General features: G+C 49.0%; 1 protein-coding gene across 5 annotated transcripts in view; it reads right to left on the bottom strand.

The window, feature by feature from the left end:
* Nucleotides 1-20,680, bottom strand: part of FLI1 (Fli-1 proto-oncogene, ETS transcription factor) — a 122,702-nt gene that overhangs the window by 46,033 nt on the left and 55,989 nt on the right. For all 5 annotated transcript variants that reach the window (XM_082683950.1, XM_082683952.1, XM_082683954.1 and 2 more), the window contains one exon: nucleotides 5,798-6,009. In XM_082683950.1, the coding sequence (XP_082540076.1) occupies nucleotides 5,798-6,009 (212 nt within the window). The remainder of the gene's footprint in view (nucleotides 1-5,797; nucleotides 6,010-20,680) is intronic.

The raw sequence follows: 20,680 nt of genomic DNA, 5'->3' as shown, positions 1-20,680 counted from the left end.
CTGGTGCCTGTGAAGAGGCCCGATGAAAACAAGGGGGAGCGGTGAGGGGGAGCACGGATGGAGGGGAAGACGTTCTGCCATTCAGCCTGCCCGCGCTGCTGCTAATTGGTATTGAGCCCTGCATTACTGCTTGCGTGGGATGGGGGCCCACAGGCAGCTGAGAGCCCTGGGACAGGTGACAAGAGGGCCTGGGGCGGCCACAATAGAGCAGGGAGGCGGCGTAGGCTCCAAGCGTGTAAGTCGAAGCATCTCCATCTCAGGGCAGCAGGAAGCCCTGGCAGGGGAGGCCCCAGCAAAGGTGCCATGGGCCCTGCAACTTTCTCCTTTTCTTTCCCCATGGGACAGGAGCTCTGTATTTAATGCTGCTTTAAAAATCCTGCCCGGGGGGAAGTGGGGGCACCTGGGTGGCTCAGTGGGTTAAAGCCTCTGCCTTTGCTCAGGTCATGATCTCAGGGTCCTGGGATCGAGCCCCACATCAGGCTCTCTGCTCAGTAGGGAGTCTGCTTCTCCCTCTCTCTGCCTGCCTCTCTGCCTGCTTGTGATCTCTGTCTGTCAAATAAATTTAAAAATCTTCAAAAAAAAAAAAAAAAAAAAGTCCTGCCAGGGATTTTCAAGGCCGTCTTGTAAAGTGTTAAGCAATTTAAAACAAGGTGAGAATGCGTGGGTATTTGGGTGAGAGAAGATTTCAGAGACTACTCCCAAAGATGACCGCTTCAGCCTGTAACAGACATCTTCTTGACCTTCCCACTCAGCCCCCAGCAACTCCAAGTGTTCTGCCGAGAACCACAAGTGCACGGCGCCGGCGTGCGGTTGGTGGATAATCTGTATTCACACAGTGCATGCAAAGTCGCAGAGGCCACCCAAGACACACAGTCACCTTTGGACCTATCACGTGTGTCTTCCATGCGTCACGCACACTCTGCACCATTGAGCGATCCCTGTTGTCTTTAGCACTTCTGTAGGACCCCTGCATAGATATGTCCCTTGTTTTTAAAAAGGAATACTCGATAAGTGAGAAGCAAATTTCAAGGAGACGGAAGGAAATCACCCCTAATCTAGCCATTTGCCCTGACCACTTAGCTATTTTCACCACTGCACATAGCTTCTGCTGAAGCCCAGGGATGGCTTCCCACCCAGCTTGGGTGACATGCTCTGTACGGCAAGGTTGAGAACTGAAGGAAGCACCTGAGAAAGCGGCTCTATTGTCACAGACACAGACCTTACAAGGTGTGCGAGGCTGATCTTCCTGAAAGTGGAATGTGAAGTCTCCACGTGTCTCCTAAGAGCATCCAGAGCCCATCGGCCAGGGCTAGGGGCTGTCAGCGTAGAGTAACACCCACTCAGATTCTGCATGCCAGGCGCCCAAGGCAAGCAGGTCCTTGCTTCCCCAACTCTCCCCACCCCCCTGTAAAATAATACTCTTTCCTCCACGGGATGTTTTCTCCCCATCCCCGAGGCAGAGGCAGGATGCAGCTGAGAGTCATTTGCAGACCACAGCCCAAGGTCAAGTTGCTGAAGGCTACGTACATCACAGAACCAATGGGCCTTGCTGTTCCAAGAGCAACTCATCCTAACAGATTCAAGCACGACAGGAAGAGACAAGAAAGAGAGCAAACCTCCTGCAACATGGGCCAGCTAGGTTATCCCTGAGCTGCCCAGACCTCAGTCTCTCCATGTGACCCTGTGCCCCTGGTCCACAGGACTTAAGAGTGGGGTGAAAAGCAAGAGGGTCATTGTAGCTTTAAGGGACAGAGAATACCTGCTCCAGAGACAGAAATATCTACGGTATCTCTAAGAAGCACGAAGTCACTCAGAAACCCAAGTTATCAGAGAACGTGGAGAGAATGCACCGGCAATTGTGAGATGGTCCAAAGCATTCTGGCCCAGCACTGTCCAGTTAAAGTACAGTGTGAGCTACATATATAATTTTCAATTTTCTAGTAGTTTCATTTTTAAAATGAAAAAACCAGGTGAAATGAATTTTAAAATATATTAATATATTAACTCACTATAGCCAAAAGAAAATTATCCAAAAGAAATTATCACTCAGCCAAAAGAAATGATCATTTCAACATAATCAACGTAAAAATAACTAATGAGATATTTTACCTTTTCCCCCCATAGTCTCCAAAGTCCAGTGCGTATTTTGTATTTCGAGCACATGTTGGTTTTGGATTTCAGGTGCTCAGAAGCCACATGTAGCTGGTGGCTCCTGCCTTCGATGCCACAAATCTAGTCCACGAGTCGAGACCCCAAATGGGACAGATACTCTGCTTCGATTTTCTCATTGGAAGTTTGGAACTCTTTGTATTAAAGGAGCCATTTTGGTAACACTCGGGGTCAGGGAAACGCAGTGTCAATGATGAGAGATTTAAATTGCCTGGCATCTTTTTCATTGTGTCCCTTCTTTTTGCATGATTAATTAATAATAGAATCTGACGTGGTTCCAGCCTTGGTAAAGACATTTTTCTGAAAACCCTGGCTTCCTGCTGACCACTGGGCCAGCTTCCATGTGAGCTCTTGGAGAATATTTATAGGGTGCTAGCAATGGCTCCTGAGAGCCCACGGGATCATCCCTGTTTCCCTGGGGCGGGTGAGACTCGCCTGTCCTTCTGCACCTATTCTGTCACTGTGGATGGTCTGGGGCAGGACCTGGGAATCAAACCAAGGGCCCTGTGTCACCACAGCCCTGTAAATACCACGTCTGCTCTTTGGGGGGTGATCACACAGTTCTCCTCCTACTGGCCTCTGGTGTGACAGCAGTCAGCGACGGCTGGCCAGCGGGTTCTGAAAACTGATTTCCTTGGGGGACCCTGTTTGTCCAGGATTAGTGTGTAGGAGTGCCCTCAGGGCAGAGAGCGGCCAACTCATACAGGCAGCCTCCCCCGAGCACGGACATAGGCTCTAGCTAAGACAATGTCCAAAGACCTTGGTGTCAGTCCCACTTATATACACCGATGACCTACAGGGCTTTGAATAAGCATCTTCACCTTTGAGTCTGGTTAGCCATGCATCCATTCACTTCTTTGTTTCATGACTATTTGTTGGGCACCTATCAAGGGCCAGGCATCACTCAGTAGACAGAACAAGGCCCTGCCCGCATTTTAGTGAGGGGTGTGAAAAGAGCCAGGAAGAACAAAGAAGAATCTGAGTGAGGTGAAGAGCGCTGGGTGCTGTTTTCCGTCAGATGCATTAGAGACCTGAAGCAAGTGGGAGAGAGAGTCATAGGACTCAACGGAGTAGGAATATTCCAGAAAGAAGGAACACAGGCAGGAGACTCTGAGGCAGGAGGATGCTTGGAGTCTGGAGTCTTGTGTGGCTGGTGCAGAAGGAAGGTTTAAGATAGGAGGGCTAAAAAGGGTTTCATAGGGATGGGGGAACAGGGCTTGAGGAGGGCTGTGGAGTTTGTTGCAAGCCGGTAGAGGATTTTGAGCAAAAGGGTTAAAAATTCTGGAAGATTCTCTCTAGCCACTGTCTGAAGAACAGACTTCAGGAAGGCAAACAGAAGTGGGGAGAACAGGTGCTACTGGAGTGGCCTAGTAGCACAGGTGTTGCTGGTCTGGGTTGGGATGAGGCTACAAGAGTGGTTGGGATGCGGCTGGAACAGACCAATGACGCTCCAAGCATGGAATTTGGATTTTCAGTAAGCATCAGGAAGGTTCGTTCTGGGGTCGGGCCAGTTTGGGAGGCACTGCCAGGCTGGGTGCTGTCAGAAACTGTACCATGAACCCCAAAACACAATGTACAGGCAGAGAGGGAAGGGGTGGAGAGGCAGCCCACAGGCCAGGAATCAGAAGGCCCAGCTCTGGTGCTGGCTTTGCCTCCTCTAAATCCTTGGACAAGGTGTCAATCACCCCCTTGCCCCTCAAAGTCCAATCTGCCTTTAAATGTCAAAATGTAATTGCACCATTTTCTCACAGCATCACGGTAGCGGGCAAATGATAAGACGGTATGGAAAAAGTGCTTAACAACTGCACCTTCCCGACACTGTGGGGAAATCATCATCCTTATTATCTATGTGAAGAGAGGTCGTTTGAGGGGCTCCTGGCTTAGAACCTCTGAGCCTTCTGTAAATGCTAGACTCTGGGACGGTGGCTGGGATCCCAGTGGCTGGTTCTGGTTAGTGGATTTGAAATGTGGTAGGGCTGGGTGTTCCCACAGGCAGGTCCGAGACTGGGGGTTTGTCTGGGGGAGGTCTCCTTCCCAGTGGCACACTCGTCCCCTTCTCTCTCCTTCTCTAGACTTATTTCCTTAGTGACCTCATCCCTTCTTAGTGACAACTCTTTAGAGATGATGCCCAAACCTATGTTCCAGCCCCTAAACATTATCTCAGCTTTAGTTTCCAACGCCTAGCAGACATTTTTATCTGGATGTTCTACTGATTGCTCACAGGAATCTCAGAGGGAACATTGACATCTGTTCTCGAAGCATTTCCTTTCCTACCTCCCATGGCTAACAGCACCGTCCTGGCTAAAAAACAGGCAAGCGCCAACGATCTTTTTATTCTTTCCTCTCATATACCCTCCATCCCCCAAAACAAGCTTCAGTACGTGTCCATCTCAGCCCCGCTAATGATCCCTTTGATATGTCCCTCCTGGAGCTGTCTCTCTTGATTTCCCTAATCATTACCATCACTCAGATTCAGAACGTGATCGTGTCTTACTGGGATAGTTCACTAACTTCTTATCTTTCTGACGCTCCTTCCCTTCCCCACCCTCCGTATATGACTGTCAGCTCTGGAAATCAAGCTCTGAAGAAGCTACATGTCAAGTCCACACTTCGAGTCGGTATCTGCATATGGAAAAAAATCCTGTGTTTTCTTAGCATGCCATTCAGGGCCCTCTCTTAATTTTTTTTTTTTTTTCTCCTTGTGCTGCAGGCCCATTGACTGGGCTGATATTTAATGAATAAGACTGATGTTTTCTCTCTTTTAAACATTTGCCCAGGATGAACGCTATCAATATCGAGCACTTTCTGCGTCTGAGGCACTGTTCTGGATACTTCCTCCCCAGCATCAGAGTTAACCATCAACAGGAGCCTATGAATCCTGTGGCCTCTGGTTCCGAAAGGGAGAAGCTGGTGCTCGGAGAGCTGGATTGCTTGTCCAAGGGCAGAGCCGGGAATGAAACCTGGGCTACCCATCCCCCAGGCATGCCCTTCCTTGCTCCTGTGAATCTTCTCTCCTTGGGCTCTCCTCCCGGCATTCCTACAAGGAAAGTCTTCCTGCCCTGGGTATCACCAAGTTCTAATACACCTCCCAAGTGTGATGTGTCTGTCCTCCCTGGCACAGTGAGCCCACAGATGTGTTCACCTTTGTCATCACTTCTGGACTTTTACTGCAAGACTGGTTTGGTCATCTCTGAGACCCACCCAGAAAGGTCAAGTGGCATCAGCGGGACAGGGACAGTGTGTTTTCACTAAGTTATCCCCAAGAGGAACTCTACCTGGGCCTGACACAAAGTGGGTCTTCCCTAAGTGTCAGCATAGGGTCATGAGCCTAACTCTGACCTGGCCTTTGAGGGCTGAACCAAGACTCAGAGGGCGAGGTGGCTTCCTGACCCTGCTCCAGCCCCTGCCCTCCGTTCTATAGCCCTCTTTTGTCTCATCTCTCTAGGGACGGGCTCAGGCTCCCTGGCCTAGCAGCAGAGCCCCCCTCTGCAGCAGGCACCCGAAGCACCAGAAGCTACATAAGTCAGATCTGCCGGACTCAGGCACCAGGGGAACAAGCCTCCGCTAGCCCCGCACCTGGAAGCCGGCTGTGCCCACCCCTGGAGCGCCGCAGGCCTGGCAGGCTTACCTGGATCCATTCATGTGGTCATACTCCCGCTTGACATTGACCCTCACCGGCTGATTAATCCACTCCTGCTGCGGCGGGAGGGGGTTGATTTTGTGGGGCTGGCCATAGTCTGGGCTCCCTGAGGCGGTCATGTCGGCCTTGGGGAGGTGGGCCGCCGCTCCGTAGGCAGAGTCGAAGAGGGACTGGTCGTCGCTCACCACCGACAGAGCCTCCTGGAAGGTCAGAGAAGGAGACCGAAAGCCCAGTGTCAGTTCATCCCGTGTCACTCTTCACCTACTCTCTTTCTGAACTGGCAGGGTGGCCCAGGGCTACCCCTGGCCACCGGCCGGAGGTCCAGATTGCTGACTGACTCATGCTTGGTGGGGGAGGGGGGAAGTGATCGGGGTGACGTGGGGGAGACAAGTCTACCCCCATGCGAACTCAGTACATTCTTTGCGGGTTACCCTGCATGAGGAGGGATTTGGGGGCAGTGGGGTGGGATGGGGGACCCCTCGGAGCCCGGGGGCTTGGTCACACCGTGCGCATGCGCAGTGTTCCGTGGGCGCTTGAGCACCGGCTTTCAGGTCTCAGCAGAACCACGTCTGACTAGCTTGTGTGTCGGTAGGGCTGGAAGGGGATGTGAAAGTGAGCATTGATATTATAGGTGAGGCAAGTAAGACCCACCCAGAGAGGTTAAGTATCCAACTCAAGGTCACACAAGGGAAGGGTGGGGCCCAGGGCTGCGGTTGCCTCTAATTTCGGTTTCCTTATCTGTAAAGGGGAGTAAGAATAGCTTTTTCAGAGCTGGTAGGTGGGTTAAATGAGAAAAATTCTTGGGACAGGTGTCTAGCTCGAAGAGATGCCCAGCGGCTTTCACAGGGGTTCTCTGGCATGTGTTGGGGGCATCTTACACGTGAGTCAGTTGGGAGGCTGCCTGCCTGCTAGGGACCCGGCTCCGTCATGCCCTCTTGCCTGACGCCTGGAGATGAGAGCTTCCTGTCTAAATTGTGATGATTCAGCTTGCCTAGGAACAGCTCTGCAGATGGGGGAGTCCCCGGGTAAGACCCTCTGCCCACTCACACTGTCCCATCCCTTGGTGCAAGTCTGTCTTGTGGATATCTGGATGGAGAAAGGAAGCCTTGCACTGGGCAGAGATCTCCTCCCCTCCAAAGCACCATAATAAGATGCTTCTGCTATTCCAACCCCCTTAAATCACAGAGGCCAAGGGGTCACAGACTAGAGTTTGATGTTCCCTAGATCACATAATCACACCAAGGTAAGTTGTCCGCGCTCCGGAAAAGAAGGGAACAATCTATAACCCAGAATGAATTTACAATCAATGTAATCTATAATTACACAATCTGTCATTGTGAAGATGAGATGGATACTATCCAGGAAATGCTTAGAACAGTCTCTGGCACCTAATGTCACCCAATTAATGTCAACTATGATGATTCCTAGTGTTCAAGGACAGGTTCTCTGAGGCTACGTGTTAGGGGCTGAATTGTTCCCTTCAATTCACAGAGTAAAGCCCTGATGCCAATACCTCAGGATCTGACTGCAGTTGGAGAAAGGGCCTTTGGAGAGGCTATTCAGTTGACAGGAGGTTCTTTGGATGCACCCTAATCTGATCTAACTGGTGTCCTTATAAGGAGAGGATGTCTGGACACACAAAGTCCACCATGCGGAGAGGCTGCAGGCCACCTACAGCCAAGGAGAAGAGCCCTCAGAGCCTGCCAGCACCCTGACCTTGGACTTCCAGCCACCAGAACTGTGAGAAAATAAACTTCTGTGGCTTAAGCCACTCAATCTGTGGTATCTTGTTATGGCGGCCCGATACACCACCTTTACGTAAGCCCTCCCGTACCCGTAAAGTTGCAGTTTGCTCCACCAGCTAACCCTTACTGTTTCTCCCAGGGTCATTCGCAGCCCCGGCAGGAGGACAGCCAGAGTTCAATGAGAAAGGCTCTTCTGTGGCTGCTTCTAGCTGGGGTTGAGGAAGAATTACTGGAACCTACTCCGGGAAGTCTGTTCCTGCCCCAGAAAGCTTTGGATCATATAGATATGGCCAGAGATAGCAGTTTCTAAGCTGAGCTGTCCACGCAATATTGAAAGGCCCACATTTGCCCAACCAAGTGGGTGTCTCTTGATCCTGACCTAAAATATGCTGGGATCCTTCTTCATTTTCCACTTAGTGCCCTTGCTCATGTTCAGAGGAAATCTGGGCTTCCTGGAACCACTGTCTTTGGGTGATTTGACCCATTCTCCATGTCACTTAGGGAGCAGACCTGGCTCCTTATCCCAGACCAGTTTTGAGTTGCCATCCAGGCCTTTGGTGTTTTGATTTTAAGTTGAAAAGCATGACATTGTAAGTGACCAGAGAGTTGAACCTGAGTCCCTGAAATTCTGGGGGTTCTACATGAGGAGCAGAGACGCATTACCCCCTAGGACCTACATGTGCACTTTTGGTGGTAAAGGGGAACCCTCACCAGTCCGGCTACTAAAAGAAACTATGTATGTGTAAGGAATTGGGTATCATCTTCTGCTGTGGAAAGTGGCTTTATGCTTGGTCAATCAGGCACACATCCTAGAGTTTCCAATGAAAGAATTTCTTATCTCCCTTCCTCTAGGTTAGGGAAAAAGATGGTAGAATCATGGGAGGAAAGAGGCAGGAAAAAAAGGGAACAATCGGAAGCATCAGGGAAGCAGGAAAGATCCCTCCCCTCATTATCCCCAAAGAGAGGGGGCCAGGAAGCAAGAGAGGCAGGGTTTCATGTCCAAGGGGGCCAAACAGGTGGCAAAAGCAAGGCTTGCAGCAACAGAAAACATGAGATGAAGCAGCGGGTGTTGGTGGCTGACCATGGAGAAACTTCTTAAGGAAATGAGAACGAAGAGCTTACAGGACCAAGGGTAGGTGTGGTAAAGGGCATGAAACCTGTTTGAACTCATTTTGGACTGCAGTCCACAATCAAAGGAAACCAGTCAGGCGGCAACATCACAGGGGGAGAGATCCCTGATTTCCTCCCAAACGTCACTCTCTCCTCCTGCCTGACTAGTCTTCATCTAATGGTCCAGGCACGTGGGCATCCTTGCCTTTCTCTTCCAGACTCTTCCCTCTCTGACAACACACGGGCACTCTCTGCACTCATCCAGCCCACCATGCACATCCCCTGGGCAGAGGGAGCTCCCCCGAAAGTCTAAATACGTCCCGCCATGATCCCCGCTCAGACACCTCTGAGAGCTCACTTGATGTTGCCTGCAGCAAATCTACTCTCATCTGCTTGTGTTCGCACAACTCAGCTTTGCCCCAGCTGCCCACCCTTATATCTCACGACATCCCCCCAGCCCCCGCAACTCCTGCCCGATGCTGACTATTCCTGCTGTTCCACTCAGCAGGCTCTGCTCACATACACTTGGTCAGTTCCCGTGTTGTGGGCGCCCTTACTCTGTCCTTTCCACCTGCATGCACGTCCAATATTTCCCATTTTCTAAGGTAAATGAGATCTTCCTCACCCTGTGAAACCTTCCCTGATAGTTCCCTCTGACTCATTTGAGCTTCTGAAAGCGCAGTGAGAAGAGGGTGCCTGGGTTGGCTCAGTTGGTTAAGCATCTGCCTTCGGCTCAGGTTGTGATCCTGGGATGGAGTCCCGCACTAGGCTCCCTGTTCAGCCAGGAGCTTGCTTCTCCTTCCTCTTTCTCCTTCCCTCCCCCTTGTTCATGCTCACACTCTCTCTCAAATAAATAAAATCAATACTCCTTAGGTAGGTGTGTGTGTGCGGGCACACACATACTCACACATACACACACCACACTTTCTCTCTCTTTCTATTTCTAGTCATTGATAAGCAAAAGATTTTTTTTCCCTTATAACAGTATGGAGAAAAGAATCTGTGGTTGGGAGAAGCTGGGAAGGGAGAGAAGATGAAGAGGAACAACTCCCTGTCTGGTCTGCTGGACTGAAATTAAGAAACCTAGTAAGAGCAGGAGGCCAGAGACGAGAGCCACTAGGTGGGAGTAACAGATTTGGGCAGCGAAACAGACTGACTGAAGACCCTGGTGAAAACTTAAAGTTGGGGAGGAGAACATTCTCACTGTCTCTGAAAGGAAATAGCACCCCTCTTGCCCTTCAAGACTGAGAGCCATAGGGGCATCCCAAGACCACACCCCTAGCAAGAATGCTTCTGTCTTGAAGATGGGGAGATTTCTCTGAACCTCTTTGGTGGCATGGGCTTAGTGAGGAGGGGACAGGCTTAGAGGAAGGACAAACGGGGAACATGGCACTGGGTATCTGTGGCTGACAGACTTGTGTGAGAGCATCTTGTCACTGCTGGGGACTATGGGGGCTGCTGGGGGCGTGGATAATGAATATGGATGAGGCACCAAGGTGCTGCTTTTTTTTTTTTTTTTAAGATTGTATTTATTTATTTGCTGGGGAGAGAGAGAGAGAGAGCGTGCATGCACAAGCAGGGGGAGTGGCAGGCAGAGGGAGAAGGGGAAACAGGCTACCTGCTGAGCAGGGAGCCCGATATGGGACTCAAAGTCCTGGATCATGACCCAAGCCCAAGGCAGTTGCTTAACCAACTGAGCCACCGAGCCTCCCCAAGGTGCTGCTTTTATCATGTGAGAAGCTATTGAGCTGGTAGATGTTTCAATCACACACTTTGTACACATGCTTTTACACATGTGCAGCTCTTGCTGTTTTGTGTCTTATAAAGCTGTTTGCTTTTACTTAATCTCTCAAAACTTCTAAAAGTTTAAACATGAAACTCTTACTTGTACTGAAAACTCTTTACAGGAAGGAGTTGTTGGTTTTCAAGAAATTTTTGCTGATGACTTGTTGATAAGAATTTAATTTTGGGATGAGAGATTGAATTCAGAAAGACCTTTGGTGTGAAATTCACAGACCATTCTCAGACTGACTAAGTTCCTTCAGTTTGTAACGTCTTCACTTTTTCTATTGACTTTGGCCATGACCCAGAAGACAAATGATTCTTTTAAAGACTGTTAAAATCCAGGTTGCTTTAGAGCATGCTACATAAAAATTGACTTCAAAGTGAAAAAGACACAAGGTATGGGCTCCCTAGCCCCATGTGGCCCCCAGTTCTAGGGTTAATCCTTCACCCTCATAGTCATCACTGGGAAAGTGAGCCCTGGATGTGCTTAGTAACTGGGTTCTGAGAAGTATCTTTCCTTTGCTCTGCTGATTGCTGGAAGGAATATAGCAATTCAGGATGCTCTGGTCCCTCAACCACTGAGTTCTAGACCCAGAGGGAGGCACACAGTCCCTTGACTCCAAGTACATCAGTACCCAACTTGGTCCATTTGCCAGAAAGCTCCGACAAGGTCAGCTACCGGGAGAGGCAGCTGGAGTTCTGAGCTAAGAGGTTGGCCCTATTTGCCCGTAGAAATGCTGACCAGACTGTGTCCGCCTTCCTTCCCGTGATCCCCTGCTGGTCCTGGCAGCCAGCAGAGGGATATGGCCCATGGAGCGCTTGTCCTTACCCAACTTGGGTAAATGCCTTTAGTTCATCACTTATAATATATCCTGTGGTCTCATTATTGAAAAGAGGTCTTAGCAGATAATTATCATAGCACTTAGTAAGTGTGAGACACTGTTTATATGAGTAATCCAATTTAATCCTCTTAGCAATTCTATAAGGGATGCACTATTATTACCCCCATTTTTTTTTCGGATGGGAAAATGGCTATTCAGAGAGGTGAAAGAACTCGCTCAGGTCGCACACCAAGTGAGCGTGATCTGGGATTCAGATTCAGGTCTGCTGCCCGTCACCTCCCAGGGAGCCTGTGCACGCCTTGAGGACAGCTCTTGAGTTCATTGTAACGTAGAGCCCAATCTTTGGAGTTGGAGAGATGCGAATTTCAATCTGCTCTCCAGCAGTTGCTCATAAACCCATCACTGATTGTGATTTATGAATGACTCTCTGAACTACACATCCTCATCTCTAGAACACGGATAATAACAGTACCTCACCTGGTACATTTTGAATATAGGCAAAATGAGTAAATGTAAGTGAATTTCCCAAATCAAGCGTCTAAAGTTCTTGGGATACAGTAAATACTCACATTGAAAAGAAGCCCAAGGCTGAGATGGCATTGGGACCCTCGTACTGGAGCTGTGAGATGGAGCAGGGGAAGGGGAGAGTGCAGATAAAGCCAGAGATAGACCTCCTTCTCCCCTGTGTGGGTTACTTCAACGGAAGTTGCTTAAGGTTCAAAATTAGCAGGTTTGGAGATAATAGTTAGATTTTGAAATGCAAATTCCATGAGGTTTCTGAGAATAGAGCCTGCTTCGCTACTGTTTCCACTCTCCTCTTTCGAACCATGGATGTTGTTCCACTGCAGCCTGAGAGCTCTCTAAATTGGTTTCTGAATTGAGGCTTCTAGATGGCAGATAAATTTTTGTTAAATAGCCTTGCAAGGGAGAGGAAGAGCCACTCATGGCTGAGCTAATCAAAACAGAGGCGGCTAACTCCTATCCTTATCGCCATTCATATATCGTACATGCAGTAAACATCAGGAAAAGACCATGTGTATGTCTGTGAATTCACTAATAAGAAAACCTTTCCTCATTTTGGAATTTGTCTCATATATATATATATATATTTTTTTTTTCTTCCTTCATTTCTTAAAAATACTAGCAGACATAGCTTCCCAAATTCGTTTTCCTTAGATTAAGGCATATGTTCTCTGTGTGCACGTCAGTTGAGTGATAGGGGACTGTGGTCACAGCATGGCCACATGATGGCCTGGCTGATATTAATGATGAGCAAACAATTGCATCTCTGAAAAAGCTTTGCTGAAACAGAGATGGAAAAACCCCTAGAGTAGCAAAAAAAAAAAAAAAAAAAAAAAAATTAAGACGGTGTCTGGACCCTGGACTTTCTCCCCTTCTATTTCTGCCATGATCCTGTCCACAGAAGAATACACATATAATCCACATTTATGAACCAAACAGATTCAGGGGAGGAAAAGTTCCAGACAAAACCATGGAGGAGAGACCCTGTCCTTCGCTCATCCTGATTTACATAGTTAGATTGAGTTTCTACACCAGCACAGGGAATGACCCAAGACATGGCGCTCCAAGAAGCACACATTCTATGTGGTTTCCTCCCCTTTCCTTTCCCTCTCTCCTGCCCTGAACCCTTCAAGGACAGGTCTCTGTGGTTCATGAGCTTTGCTGGAGGTGGGTGAAAGGACTGTCAAAAGCAGCCCCACCAGGTTCCCTGCCGCTTGCTGCCCTGCTCAGCAGGCCGCGTGACTCCCAGACCAGGCCTCTGGAAAGCTCATCTCTGGGTCACCGCAGGGAGCATGCTAGCTTTGGCTTTTTATTACATTCTTTGCATAATGACATGAAGTCCCTTTGCTTGCCAGCCAGAGAGCATACAAAATTCAGACAAGATTCTAGGAAGCAAAATACCCTGTCTTCTCTGTTTTTGGAAATCAGCAAACTCTGCAGCAGTGGGAGCATCCAGCTCATGGGGGCGGGGCAGGGGGGTGGGCGGTGGAGGTCTGGTCATAGTCACATGTGAAGTGTCCTTGTCACATCTAAAGCTGTTAGTTCAAGCCTTTTGCTTCTCACTCTTTTCTAATCGCTGGCCGTGTACTCCCTTCTTCCTCATTATTTCAGTCCCACAGAGGGCAGGTGGACAAAAAGAAAAGAAGGTAAACTTTATGACAAGTTGGATAAGGAGGAAGGTGGGTAACATCAACAGTCACCAAATATTAAGCCACACATGGGAGAGTCCCGGAGCTGCCTGAGCTCACATCTGCCTGGTTGTCTTTTCCTGAAAGGGCCAGGTTAATATTTCTAATCTTTGCCACTCCCCGTCTGCATACGGGCTCTCTTTCTCTTCCCCTTGAACCCCCTTGAACTTCACGACTGCCTCAACAAACAGAAGATGGCAGAAGTGACCTTACAGGACTCCCAAGGCTAGGTGATAAACAACATTATGACTTCCACCTGCTTCTTGGTCTCTCTTGGGGCTCCAGGCCTTAGAAACGCCACCATGCCACAAGGAAGCCCAAACCAGCCCAGGCAGAGAAAGGCATGGAGAGGCCCACATGGAGAGGGACCCGAGGCCACCAGCCACCAGCCCAGCAATGACCTTCAGACTTGGGGGTGATGAGCCGCAGATGAAGGTTTTGCCCACGACCACCATAGCAGTTGTATGCCCTTGAGTTTTGGTATAGTTTCTTACATAGCCATAGAAACTAGAATTAAAATGAATTAAATCTAGATGAATTAAATGAATTAAAACTAGAATTAAAATCATTAATTAAAATGATTTCCTATCATTTTAATCAGCAACAAGAGAACCCAGATTCAGAGGCTGCCGAGCACGATCATCTGTGTTTCCTTTTCACTAGGGTTGCTGACACCAGCTGCAAGAATCAGTGCCAGGACTCGCTAGATGGGGAACTGAGGCACAAAGCCCACACTCCTTAGGATCACACAGTGAGGGAAAGTCAGTCTCAGCGTTCAGGCCTAACTCTTCTGATAACCACCTAGCAGAAATACCCCTCCATGACATCGAGAAAACACATAACCAGGGCCACTATTTCTTTTTTAGGATCCTTATATTATAAAAAAGGAAACTGAGCCTTAAGGGGGTTTCTACTTGCCTTAGGTCCCTCAACTAACAAATGACCCTGCTGGTAGCCTGAGTACAAAACCCACACTCTTCCCCCAAACTCCTTCTAGCCCATTGACTCTAATCCAGGCTGTGCTACAGAGCCAAACTTGCCAAGAAAACTCAGAGTGCTTTGCTGATTTCTAAGGTATTTCATTGAACTCTGTCCCCCTACTTCCCCTCTCTCCATCCTCTTCCCCCCGCAACTTAAATCTTCACTCACTGGGGAGGGGGCTTCTGCAGTGGGCGACCCAGGGAAAGGCAGCCAGCCAAGTTCCTAGAAAATGGAATTAGAATCCTTTGCAGATGAAAGTACTTTATTTAATGGAGTTTAATAAATTAAGGGAATGAGCCTAAATGAGTTCAGAGAAGAGGGTCTCTGGGTTCTATAAAGGCATGCCATGTAACAGAATCCAGAGCTGTGGCCTTGTGTTAATCATGGTCCCCATTAGATACTTCTGCAGCTCTCCCGTGGTATCTACCTTTGCCTGTTGACTTTGAGTTTTCACAGTCCCTGTTTTGACCATAACCACATTTAAAGGGCATCTCTAAACATCAAAGTTAAATTCTCCTCCCACAGAGAATGATTTTACTGCTGAAAAGAAGAAAAGTGCTGAATATGGAAACTCACAGGAAGGGGATAGAAGGTTAGTCTGAACCCCAAGACAGGGACGTTTTATAGTATGCTTTACTTTCTGTTTCTTTACAATGGGCCTGACCGCCCTTCAACATGCTTTTTCTCGATGACAGTGGGGGTAGCCAAAGGGTCAGCAAAGACCTGTCATGTGGAGTTTGTGGTACTTTTGACCATCCACGGGGGCGAGCGCCTCTCCCATCACAGGAGGTGAGCTGGCCCCTCAGGTGGACCCCACAGTGTTGGAGGGATAGGACCGAACAGTGATGGGAAGCTGAGGTTCACTAAGGTTAGGAACCTTCGATGATCTCCTCCGTGAAATGGAGCACATGTTCTCCAGCGTGTTCAGATGGGCTGAAAGGGGGGAAATTAAGCCCTCGCAGATGCAATGGGGTGATGATGAAAAGAGCTGTCAACCAGCAAAACAGAACCCCAGATGCCATGGGGAGAAGCAGACACAGAAGAGAAAAGTCCTGGAAGGGACCCGGATACAGCAGCAGAAACAGTTCCCTGTGCACAAATTTCACTGCTTATCACTTGCATCAGGACTATATTCTGCCAGATTTCACAAGGCTGGCTGTTCCAGTCATCAAACATACTGGAATAGGGCACCTGGGTAGCTCAGTTGGTTAAGCCTCTGCCTATGGCTCAGGTCACGATCCCAGAGTCCTGGGATCGAGTCCTGGATTGGGGCTCCTGCTTGGCAGGGAGCCTGCTTCTCCCTCTGCCTGCTGCTCTCCCTGCCTATGATCTCTCAATCTCTCTCTCTCTGACAAATAAATAAATAAAATCTTTACAAAGAAAAAAATACTGGAATACTTCCATACCAGTGCCTCCTTTCCCTTCTCTGCCTGGGGACAACGAATGGGTCAATGATTGGCATAGCAGGTCCTCCTAGACCGCACTCTAAAACAAGGGGTTGGCACACTTGTGCCCACGGCATAGGGGTGGTTATGGATTTGCACATTTTCCCAGACCTAGCAGGGGGTTTTCTGATGACAGGCGTTGTGGCAAGTGAGGACCAGGGAAGACTCAGCCTGGGCTGGAAGCAGTCTTTCTCCCCAGGAGGATCCTTGAGCCTGTTGGCCTCTGAAGGTGTCAGAAGGCAAAGGACAGAGAAAACAAAGCACTTGTCTCTTTCCTCACTCCATAGGGTGCATGTTCCAGTAAAAGGCACCAGCTACAGGCTGGGTCAAGGCAGAGCATTACTGGCTGTGTGAATTTGGGCACACTACCTACACTCTTGATTCCTGGAAAATTTTAACGGTCTTCCATCCAATGTTGAACGCTCTTGGACGATGACGAATGGCCACACTGCCCCAAACACAGAGAACTGAAAGCTTGGAAGAAGTGTCCTCTGAGGGGACTGGCTCCGGTATTTCCCCACAGAGTCCCCATGTGACCCCACACAGGGCTGATTTAAGAGGCGGGGAGCCGGGAAAACGTTCCTGGCCGGTCCTGTTGCTTGAGACTGGGAGCTCCATGAATTACCCTTGGAGCCTTGTCTTGGTGGGTCTGGCTCGGTAGCAGGATCAGGAGGATCTCAATGTGGTCTGTGGTGAGGAGAGGGGACTCTGAGTGACAAAGGGAAGGAAGGGGGCAGGGAGGCAGTTCAGGTCTGAAAGGATGGGCTCCCCCAAGGGGCAGACAGCTGTCCAGCAGGGGTGGAAATGGCACTGGCTGCCAAGTTTATCAGCGGTGGGGAGCAGAGGAAGTGTAGGTGGCAGGTGCCCTTGGGTGTTTCTTTGAGTCCTGGGGTCATGGGAACTTTCCCATCCTTTTTCTCAAAAACCGGTTCTGCCGCTGGAGGCACGTCATCCATCTTATTCTTTCTTTTCATTCCCAGTTGCTTGCTCAGTTCCCAACACCCAGTAGGTATGCAGTGACCTTTTCTAAGGGATAAAAGCCCCAGAGCTGATAAGAAACACAGAAACCCCATCCCCCTTGCCAGCACCTTTAACCACCAGTTGGATTTCCCATTCTCTCTTGGCCATGTGTGATTTACACTAAGCTGGGCCCCCCAGGCTTGTCCAGTTTCTTTTCAAACAGCCACACCCAGTGTCCAGTTTAAACCCAAGGCCACCGACCGCTCCTTCTGAGCAGCTCATTGAGGTCCTATTCCTAGAAGCTGTGATCTTATCGGACAATTTCCTCGTGTGACAGTTTCCGTGGCAACTGGTGTCTTTATAATCACAGGAAGGCCAGGAGGACACACGCACACGGTGGGGCGGGGGGGGGCTTTGCTCTTTTCCTTCCAGCTCCTGTACCCCAGGAGCACCCTGGCAGGGAGATGAAAACAAATCCAGCCTCAAGAAGCTAGGTGTCTGGTCTCAAGCGCCCAAGCCATGTCTGCAAGCCACAGCTGGCACCGGCTAGGACAACGCCGCTTCACCATGGTGGGGAGCAAGGCATAGCAGGAGAGACGCCATATTCTTTCATCTCCTCACAGGGGTCTGGGAAAAGAGGGGCCCCTGAATTCACTTCACAGTTCTTAATGGCTGTCTCCTTTCCATGATTCACACCCAAAGAGCCACGCTTGGTGACCTCATGCCCGTCTAGTCCTGAGTGTGCAGTATTTCCAACTTTCACATCTGGATGAACCATCCTAGCCAAGGTGCTTCATTGCGTTGTGGCCCGGCAGCATCTGGTTACCATACTGTTACAGCAGCGAGCGGCCAAGTCCCTGAGGATGGAGGTCATGGAAGGAGGTGGTACCTAAGCAGGTCCTTCTCTGGGCCAGCTCAGCAGCCCTGACCCCGCCTCTGCCCAGCCCCTGTGCTTTATGTTATCCTCCTGCTCCATTCCTCTGGTGCCCTTCTGTATTCTTCACTCTTCCTGCATCCTGTTCCCATTCCTTCTCTTTCTCTTGTTCCTTCTCTTGCATTTTAATGTTCTGTCTTAAATAGATTCTCCTCTTGTTATACAAGACTCAGCACTCCAAACCTTCAGACTCCTATCTAAAATACCTTCCTTGACTGCTCTCTGGGTGTCTGCAAATACCTTTTCCCTTTGCCCAAAGCAGCGGTCCCTACACAGCCCTGCTTTCCACATGCCCCCTGTCTCACCGGACCTCATTTACTCACCAAACTTTTACAGAGGACCTACTAGGGGCCAGGCATTCAGCTAGACACAGGGGCTACAAAGATGAATGAGTCTCCAAAAGCACACACTTGCCCTTAAGGAATTCAAGTCTAGGCAGAAGACCGGTGCAAACATCGATACTCTTGTGGGGGTGGGAAGACGGGGCAATAAGTGAGGGGCTCGGGGGTGGCCTCCTGAAGGAGGAGCCTGAGATGGGTGAAGGGCACCTTCCAGAACACCTCAAGGGCCACAACCTCCAGGAAGTTTCCCTGACCCCTCCAGCCCACCACAGTCACCACTTCCACAGTAGTACTTGAAATTAGTAGTACTTTCTGTCTCTACCACCCAGTCAGCATTTTATTCTAGTCTGCTTTGTCACATTGCTTTTTTTTTTTTTCTTTCACTCCTGCCATATATGGTAGGTTTTCGTAGGTTCACCTTCTGTCTCTCCCACCAGAGTGTAAATCCCGCAAGGATGGATTTTCTTTGCCATTTTCCATAGACGTCATTCACACTGACTGAGTGCCTTGATTCCCTCATCCCGAAAGCACCCAGTTGAGACAGAGGGCGTTCACATAGGGCAAGGGCTCCCCACTGCGTCCCTGCTGGCTTCTTGGAGATGTCGTTTATGGAGGCAGAATGACAGGATCTGAGTTCCTCATCTACTGCTCTTAAGTACTGTGACCTTAGTCAAGTTCTTTAACCTCTCTGGGCCATAGTTCCCTTTTCAGTAAAATAACAATGATAATAATTGTATTCTAACTCATGCCCCTCACACAGCAAGCACCCTCTGAACTTAATCTTCTTCCTAGGATTCACAGTTTCTAACATAAGAAAAGCACTTCATTTCTCTGGGCCTGTTTCTTTACTTGCAACATCAAAGGACCGAACGGGATCATCTGCCAGGCCCTCTCCAGGGCTTCGATGCTAAAAATCTATTAGTGGATTGACCCCACAGCCCCATTGCCTGCAACAGTCCCAGTTTAGGCCTATTGTTTCAGATAATGCTAAATAACACCTCTCTCCACTCTCAGAATTATTCCCATTTGAATGACACTTTATATGTATGAGCGAGCGTGGCTATCTCGGTGTAGCTTAGCTTCATGGGACCGTGGGTTGTCATCCTTGCTCTCCCTTCCAGGGAGGAGGTAAGGGGAACCGAGGACAGCCTGGTCTACACAAAAAGCCAAGCATCCGCTCCTCTTGGAGCTCAGGCTCCATCTCCGGTACACAGCTGGTCTTTCAGTTGGCAGCCACCCTCAAAGCGGTCGCCCACTGGGTTGGCCTTCATCCTTGTTTGGCTTGAGTGCCAAACCTAGGCAGTCTGGCACTGGGCCTCCTGTCTCTCGGCATCCATCTATAGGAAAAGCAGATATTTTGTGAACAAGTCCTGCCATGGTCTTCCAATGAAAACATCTCAGTGGGATTACATGGAGATATTTTCTTTGTCAATCTCAGTAAAGCTATTAGAACAGAAAACCCGGCTAAACCCACTGACAGTTCCTGGGGACTTGGGACTGATTTAGTTACTCTATAAAGGGTACTTAGTGTTCTACTCTTGGAAGCTTCTGAAGGTATCGGCCTTGACCAGTAGGAGCCTGTCTGTCTCTCTCAGGGACATGTGTCATGGTGGGAGTACAGCTTGATCCTTGATGGCTCCAAAACTTACGGGAAATGGGAAACTAGCTCACAAGGTGGGGACACCCTGAGATGTCCCAAACCTTCATCAGTAACTTTTTTCTTCTAATTCCCTTTACTCCAGGCTCCATTGTCAAAGGCTCTCAAGTTCTTACATTGTCCCTTCCACTTAGTTTTCTGCATAGTTTAGATCCCCCACATTCATTATGGCCTTGGTGATTTCCACAAGAAGGCCAACATCAGTGATGTCAACCTTCCCAACCCTGCACTTCTTGGGAAGCTGTGGAAGCAAAATGTCCCTGGGGGAACCCTGTGGTCACCTTCCTCCTTCTAATCCCAACCCAAGGAAGGTTTCAGGTCCGACAACCTGAATGACTTTTTGAAAGTCATAAGGAATTCTGGAAAAGGATAATAACATGTTGTTTAGCCTCTGTCTTCCCACAAAATCAGAGTGCAGAAACAAAGTGTTTTTCTAAGCATATTATTCTTTTACATAGAGAGAAATTGAACTCGTAAATTGTTCTTCCAGATAAGCGATGTCCAAGAGAAATTTCTGATATAGGAGACATTCCAAAATCCTCACTGTGCAGCAAAGAAGCATTAGCCACGTGGAGCTACTGAGCGTTTGAAATGTGGCTAGTGCGACCGAGGAACTGAATTTTAAAACTTTACTGAATTGTATTTCATTTCAATTTAAATAGCCACGTGCTCCTAGTGGTGACCACAGTGACCGGCATAGGTTCTAGACACTTAGGCTTGCTGGTCATATTATGTGCTATTCAAAACATCACTTCGGCAAAGCAGAATAGCCAAAGTCACTTCGGCTAGTTCCTTAACACGTCCTGTCTAGTTATGGGATCGTGAATGTATTTGCCACCAAAAGAGCATTCATTCATTCAT

The sequence above is a fragment of the Mustela nivalis genome (assembly GCF_964662115.1).
Source record: "Mustela nivalis genome assembly, chromosome: 9".
Taxonomy (NCBI): domain Eukaryota; kingdom Metazoa; phylum Chordata; class Mammalia; order Carnivora; family Mustelidae; genus Mustela; species Mustela nivalis.
This window is presented reverse-complemented; position numbering and strand designations above follow the sequence as displayed.